We start from the raw sequence: 8,080 nt of genomic DNA, 5'->3' as shown, positions 1-8,080 counted from the left end.
TATCCAGCCATACAACTAGCCTGATTTAGCTTTCGATAGCATCATCCGTAATTCATGATATTTCCATAACAGCAAGATATTGATGATAATGGCAGGCAGAGATGGGCATAAATACATGGAAATGTATTTAAAATAAAATAAAAATACAAAATACTGTGTGGAAAAATTTAATTAAATACAAATACATAATAGGGGTAGCCTATTGTGTGAAAAATTTTTTTTTTAAATACAAATTACATGTTTGTAAGGGTTAGTACACGTCCTCAATCCGATACTGTGTATGGCGCTCGACGGTTTGTTTTCCCCTAAAAGTGGGCGTGAACCTTTTCAGAGACGTTCTATGACGCTACGCCGGTTGTATGTATCAAAGAATCCTGAATCTTTTGTTACCATGGTTTCCACAAAAGCACAACTGTTTACAACATGGATAATAATAAGAAATGTTTCTTGAGCATCAAATCAGCTTATTAGAATGATTTCTGCAGGATCATGTGACACTGAAGAGCTGAAAATTCAGCTTTGACATCACAGTAATACATTTAATTTTAAAATATATTAAAACAAAACAGTTCATTTAAATTGTAATACCATTTTACAAAATGTACTGTTTTGATCAAATAAATGCAAACTTTTAAGAGGTTTATTTATATAATTTACAGTCCCATTTAACCATTTATATCATGTGCACAGTATATACTGTGTATGTATATACATATACATATATATATATATATATATATATATACACACACACACACACACATATATATATACATATATATACATACATATATATATACATACATATATATATATATATATATATATATATATATATATATATATATATATGGTTTTATATATATATATATATATATAACCATCTGTAGTGGCTTAGAAAACAAAACTAAACAAAACAAAACATTTAATACATGTGACATGATATATGGTTACATGCAGCAATGTGCTACACTGGTTAGTTTTTCTCTTATGGTTCTTTCACATACCTTTCCGCTAGGTTTGCATAGGGTTTCACCTTGCAGGTATGGCAGTTTCTATGTATTCAATTTCAGATTCTTTGCAAAAAACATAAAGAATAAGTCCTAAATAATGTATGTGTATTTAAGGCAAGTCTAGTAAAGGCTGTGCTATTTCTTTGTCCCTCAATCCCTTCAACTCTGAATGCTATATCTTATTGATGATTTAAACTAAAGCTTAACATTATTTTGCATGTTTTTCCCCTTAATGATGGTGCAAATAAATATATGGTTAACTGGTAAACTTTCCCTTTCTCTCTGTGTTTTTATTTTATCCTCTTCTGAAGCAGACATTCCCAGTACGGCTGACTGCACTTTTCAGAGCTCACTCACTTTGCATCGCATCACATTGGCTCCTGTTTATTTTGGGGGCCAGAGCTCTATTGGTGGTGGTGAAGTCAGGCTCAAAGATGGTTTAACCACTCTGGCCATGTCTTTTGTGTCAATGGATTACTGGAATCAAAGGTAATGGCAGCTAAACAACCACATCTATTTTTTTTTCTGCCCTGGACACTGACTGCAGCTCAATTCAAACTTGACACTGTGCCCACTTTGAGTCAGGGTTGGGTGCATTGAGTTGCAAGGGTTCGGACATAGACAGAGCAAGGCCTGGGTCACGAGGTCTCTGTCACGGGTAGACTGATTTTAAACAACGTGTGTTGCCCTGAGTGTATTGCTAAATGATGACTCAAGGTCAGAACAAAGAGAGCTATGAGTCTGTTCTTCCAATAACTACAGAATCTTCCTCCACACTTGACACTGAAATTAAACTAGCAGACTTAAGCGAGTTGAAACATCCTGTTCTTTCTTTTATGGCTATTTTTTTGCTACTCATGCCTGTGGACAACCCTGCATCACTTATATGCAAATAAATCATGTTGTATGCACATGTCAATGTTTATGTCAGGAAAGGATGTGGCAACTGTTTATCTTCCTGCTTGTTTAATTACAGTTTGCGGTTCCAACAGCAAAACAACCACTGATTTTAAATATAATGTCTTATCGCTGTCATGTACATGGAAAACATGCAGGTGGCAATGACTAGCATGTGTGAGCTCATGCTCATAAAATACATCTCTCATCTTGTAGGTGTGAATGGAACACAAATAACAATAAACCTGACCTTGAGAGCAGTTCTGTCTTGCATGCCACATATTGGCATACTTCAGGGAAGATGGAACGGATGCGGTATGTACCACAAGCATTCTCTCTGTGTGCATGTTAGTCTGTGGGCCCTATCTTGCACCCAGCGCAATTGACTTTGTACACCGACGCATGTATCATTCCTATTTTGCACCCGCGCACAGCGGACTTTTCCCTCCACAGACGCACGTCGGTAAACTAGGAAATACACTTGCGCTCCCGGGGGCGGTTCAGCGAAAAGAGGAGGCGTGTTCCGGCGCAAATGTTCCCTGGTGCTATTTTGCAGGTTTAGAAAACAATTCCGCCACTGACCAGGAAAAACCTAGTCTAAAGTCAGTGGTGCGTTGCGCATGATATTCATATGCTATTTTAAGGGCGCATGCTTGGCCATAATCAATGTAGCGTGTGCACAACGCGCATACACTTTGCTTCTCTCATCTACACAGAAGCAGCAGTTTTCATTTTTGCAAATCATACATTATTACAATAGATAGATAGATCCCCAATGTCACTTCTCTGTGTTTTACGGCCCTGACGAGAACGTCGGTCTCCTCGGCGGTGAACCGCTGCTGGCGTGCGTCTGGCAAATCCGCCGTTATAATAGCAATCCGCCATGGAACAAGCTCGCCTGCTCTTAAAGGGAATGTGAGATGACGCTCTGATTGGTTTATTTCACGTTACGCCCAAACCACACCTATGAATAATGAAGCTACTTCAGACCAACCCATTTTAGATTTGCGTCGGGCGCAAGAGTAATTTATCCCGCCGGTATAATAGCAACAGCACCCAAGACCCGCCCACAAAGTTACTTGCGTTTTGCAAAATAAAATAGTTGTTTTAACTAACAAAAATAATTGTTAAAATAGGGCCCTGTGTGTCTTTGTGTGGCAACTTACTCTGAACTCTCAACAGAAAAAAAAGGGGTGGGGGGAGCAAGAATAAAAAGGCAAATGCCACTGTATGGTGAATTAAAGGGAAAGAAAACTGTTAAGGGTGCACTACAGTTTTTTTTTCGGATTGGTACTTTGGCAAATATGACCACTTTTTTACTGTCACCTGCATTACGCAAAACAGCTCATGTGAGTTTATCTGTGATGATAAAGCTGAATTTACAGCATCAATACTCCAGTCGTCAGTGTCACATGATCCTTCAAAAGTCATTATAATATGCTGATTTGCCGCTCAATAAATATTTCTTATTATTATCAATGTTATTATTATCAACAGCTGTGCTGTTGTACTTTTGTAGAAACTGTGATGCGTTTTTCAGGATCCTTGATGAACAGAACGTTTAAAAGAACAGCATTTATTTGACACAAATGTTTTCTAACAATGTAAAAGTCGTAACAATCTTTTCACTGATCAATGCAATGCTTGCTTGCTGATTAAAAGTATTTGATCATAAAAAAAAAAAAATTTATTCAACCCAAACTTTGTAATATAGTGTATTTTCCTCAGCATTCATTTCTTTTTCTAGCATCCAATGAATAATGGGATTTTTTTTCTGTTATAAACTAGAGCCCAGCAAGCAATTTTGCGTTTAAAAGACGTCTAACAGCCGTCCAAACACAGCCCAGACGTCTAGGCTAAAACAAGGCAAAATTTGGGCTGTCATTGAAAATTTAATAGAAGTCTAAACCATAGCCCAAGAACAGACAAATCATCAATTAGATAACAAAGAAATTAATTGAGTGAAGAAATGAAACCAAACACCTTGTAATCACAGATCACTTTGCTTACATGATGGAATATCATACATCTCACAAGTTATTTTTGCAAAAACGACATGTAACCATATTCAAGGTTATTTTGGCAAGAAGTGGGTTACTCATAGCCGGATTAAATCGGGTCTATAGTTAACAGTGAAATGACGGCTATTGCTTGCTGGGAGATATCAGATCAAGCAGCACTGACGTGGAAACCAGGAGAAACAAGAAGGCTTTCAGTCCAAAATCAGCTACATTTACCACAGATTTAATGTATTAACACTAACTGTAACCATGGTATTGTGGTACCACAATAAGTACTTCACATGTTGTTTTCCAGCACTTCAAACTCTAATATTATCATATTTAAATGTTATTTTTAATGTGATGACCAAAGCATTATTTGTTCATCCTTGAAATATTGTCCCCATTTATAAAAATAAAAGTTTCAAGATGTAGAAAAACTCACACTTGTTTTAAAACAAAAAATACATTAAATTATTAATAAATATTAATAAATTTAACCCCCCCTGACACCACTTTCTGTAGAACTAGTGGCTTCGGTGCTGCTGCCGTCAAATGTTAGCCTGGAGCCCTGTTATGTGAAATTCATAATGAATGCATTTGAAAGACCTTGCTGTAAATATATCAGTAAAATCAGATATCAGTCATGGCACACTGACTGGATGTGAGGGAGCAAAACTCAACAGTGGCTTGGATCAACTCCAAAGTCATACCGTTCTGGAGACACATCGTCTTCTTGGCAAACACTCATCTCCCTCACTCCTGAACACTGCCTCACATCTCTGTGATTGGCAAACTTAAGTGGCTTTGAAATCTGTATCTACGGGGTATAAATATTTCCATTCCTGATCTTGATTATAGCATTGTAAAGACTTGTACTCTGCCAAATAACTTATCTTACATTGTGTAACTTCTTGCCAGTATGTCTCTAAGGTGGGGATAATTAGATTAGATTAGATTAGATTCTAAATTAATTATTTTCTAGCATTAATAGTGAAAATGACAATGCATTCAATTCTGATTTGTTTCTTCAAGTCAAAATGTTAAACCATACTGTCCACAAAGTTATTTTGCAAACACTAAAATGTGATGTGTTTGTTCAGTCAGTGTGATATCTGGTTTAAGCATTAGTTGCTATAGCAATAACGTAGGTGTTAGCAAAATGCCAAGTGACTTTCTTCAAAAACAAATGAGAGTGACAAACTGTGAGTATGAGTATAAAAAGAGCAGTGAAACTACTACTAACACAGCGATAAAGTGAACAGAAATCTAATTTATGATCAGATTGTTTACATGCTGTTACCAACAGTACAGTGACTTTGTGACTTTCATAATTATGTCTGAGCAAGGCATCTGAGGGTCCATTTACATGACACAGTTTTTAACTAAAAACGTAAAAAAGATTATGCATTTTTGGCCGCTCATTTACACTGAAAACACAAACTTTTGAAAACAAAGTTTTTGAAAATGATACCGTAATTGCATATTACGTGTTTAGTCAATAGGTACGTAATGTTTCTTTACAGTGACATCGCCAACTACTGGCCTGGCATGCATAATACAGCGTCTTTAGTCATTTTCGTGGATCCTTGTGAACGGGGACTGTTTTGGTGTCGTCTGTACACGAAAAATGTAAAAGGAAAAACTTTTCAGTTTTTACTAGAACATTGTTGTCAAGTAAACGTACCCTGAGACTGTCTGTTATCAGTTAGTTTTGGACGGAAAAAACAGACTGTGTGACTGGCTCTATATTTGCTCTTGAACTCTGTTTCCATATCTAGTCTGTAAATGAGATTGCAATAATAATCAAATAGAATAATGTTTGCAATTCGTGAATAAAAAAGAAAGAAAGATAAAGATATGAATGTCTTAGACACAGGTTCTCAAAAGGGTACGTTTACACGACAATGATATGCTTAAAACAGAGAGGTTTTTCCTTTGAGTTTTCCGTGTACAGACGACACCATTGTCAAAACGATCCCCATTCACACGGATCCGCAAAAATGACTAAAAACCCTGTATTCTGCAGCCAGGCCATAGATGACGATGAAACATTATAGACTAAACACATAATATGCATGAGCATGACGTAATTGTTTAGATGGAGACCGTTTTCAAAAAATTGCACTTTGAAACCCCTTTTCAAAACTTTGCGTTTTCGGGCACCCAAAACGCATAAAAAGTTTTACGTTTTTAGTTGAAAACATTGTCGTATAAACAGCCCCTCAAGGTCCTCTTTCCTGCAGAGCTTTGCTCCAACCCTAATCAAACACACCTGAACAAACTAATCAAGGTCTTCAGGATTACTAGAAAATTATAGGGCGATGAGTTTGATCAAGGTTAGCACTAAAGCTAAATGGACAGTGGACCTCAAAGGCCAAAGATTAAAACCCCTTGTCAAAGGGGCCGTTCACGCAGAATGCGTCTTTTTGTCTCAGGAATGGTTTAAAAAATGCGCAGCGCAGAATCCGAGGGTCTTGAGACGCGCTTTTGAGATGTGGTGCAATAACAGAAATACTTGCCAACTTGCTACAATAAACAAAAGCTCACAACGCTTGCCCCGCCTCCAGGGTCTTTTGATTAGTCCACTGTTTTGGATCTGACATTGGTGAGCACCGCTGCGTGTAAAAGTTTAAATTCTTTTAACTTGACACGGCGTCTTAAAAACACGGCACTCGTGCGAGGCGCTGCAAAAGGCGCAAGCGCAACGGTTTACGCGTCTACATTGAAAAACAATGGAAAATAGCGCATTGGAATGGAAAAACACGTTCTGTGTAATCTAAGAGATACGTTTTTCAGTTTATGTTCATTCATGTGGCTGCCTGACACGTGAGAGATCTGTTTGTGTGCGTATGAGTGACATTGCACGTGCAGGTGTTTGCAGCTATGAAGGTAAATTTGCGTTTAGCAGTGATGTAAGATGTCTTGAATGGGGTCAGGAGAGCGGTATGAACAGTCTCAACATTAGCAAACAGTTTCTCATCACTCACCCTGCTACCCTTTAAGGGCAAGCACGGACACGCTCCACTGCAGTCCCGGCCCGCACACGGCTCCTGCTGATTTGACCCCTGCACACAAACAAAGATAGAGGGACAAGATTAAATCCTGCACTACTGTCAGAGTCATACGTCAATTAAATACCATTGAAACGGCACACTTTCATCTGGCTGACAACTAAGTTAAAAAGAATCAATATCATTAACATTCTCTTTTCAAAACTGCAATGGAATTATTTAAGCACCTATTACTTTTCATTATGTGTGTGAATGTGTGTAACACAGCAATAAGTTGTAGAATGGTTTGTGGAAGAGACTGTTACACTAGGATTGATCTGTTTGTTTCCCTGCAGGGTAGTGAAGATCACCTGGACAGCAGAAAGTGGTACAGTATGTGATCCCACAGAAGAACAAAAGACAAATCCCTCTCTGGATTTTAGCCTCTGGTACAGAATACCAAAACATCGACATCAAAAAAAAAGAAAAAAAAAGAAAAGGAAGACGGGGACTAGAGGCTATAGTGTTCATACTGGCCAAGACGATTAGTTACCCTATACATTCTAACCACTAAACCGAACCCCTATAGAGCGCTCGCACACACACAAACACACAAAGATACATATGAGCTCTATTGTCCCCTCATCTCATGCTGAGATCACATTCCAAAGTGTGCTTGTCCCACCCTTCCCAATCATTTATCTCTTTTCAGTGCTGTTTTTTTTTCTTCTTCTCTGAAAAAACAAACAAAAAAAAACCTCATTCACACACAATTTTTAAACAGACTCTTAACATTTCAAATGTATGCAACTGTTCAAATGTTTAGGGCTGGTAAAAACTATTATGGTAAAAACTATTATATAAACTAAGTCTCTAACACTGACCAAGGCCTGCATTTATTTGATTAAAAATGCATTAATATTGTGAAATATTGTTACAATTTAAAATAACATATCTATTTGAATATATATTTAAAATGTAATTTATTCCTGTGATGGCAATGCTACATTTTCAGAAGCCATTACTCTAAAAGAACAGCTTTTATTTGAGATAGAAATCTTTTGTTTTAGATTGCTTAAGATCAATTTAATGCATCCTTGCTGATTAAAAAAAAAAAAAAAAAAAACGAATCAATATCATTGCACACAAAGCATTTATATTTACACTTCCACTATCC

General features: G+C 37.1%; 1 protein-coding gene across 1 annotated transcript in view; it reads right to left on the bottom strand.

Moving 5' to 3' along the window:
• The window catches only part of col4a6 (collagen, type IV, alpha 6), a 116,092-nt gene that overhangs the window by 53,398 nt on the left and 54,614 nt on the right, over positions 1-8,080 (bottom strand). Inside the window, exon 4 of the mRNA XM_084404330.1 lies at positions 6,901-6,978. Within this exon, the coding sequence (XP_084260456.1) occupies positions 6,901-6,978 (78 nt within the window). The remainder of the gene's footprint in view (positions 1-6,900; positions 6,979-8,080) is intronic.

Source organism: Rutilus rutilus, assembly GCF_951802725.1.
Source record: "Rutilus rutilus genome assembly, chromosome: 3".
In the NCBI taxonomy this organism is placed as follows: Eukaryota; Metazoa; Chordata; class Actinopteri; order Cypriniformes; family Leuciscidae; genus Rutilus; species Rutilus rutilus.
Note: the sequence above shows the minus strand (reverse complement) of the source record. Positions and strands in the feature narration are given on the sequence as shown.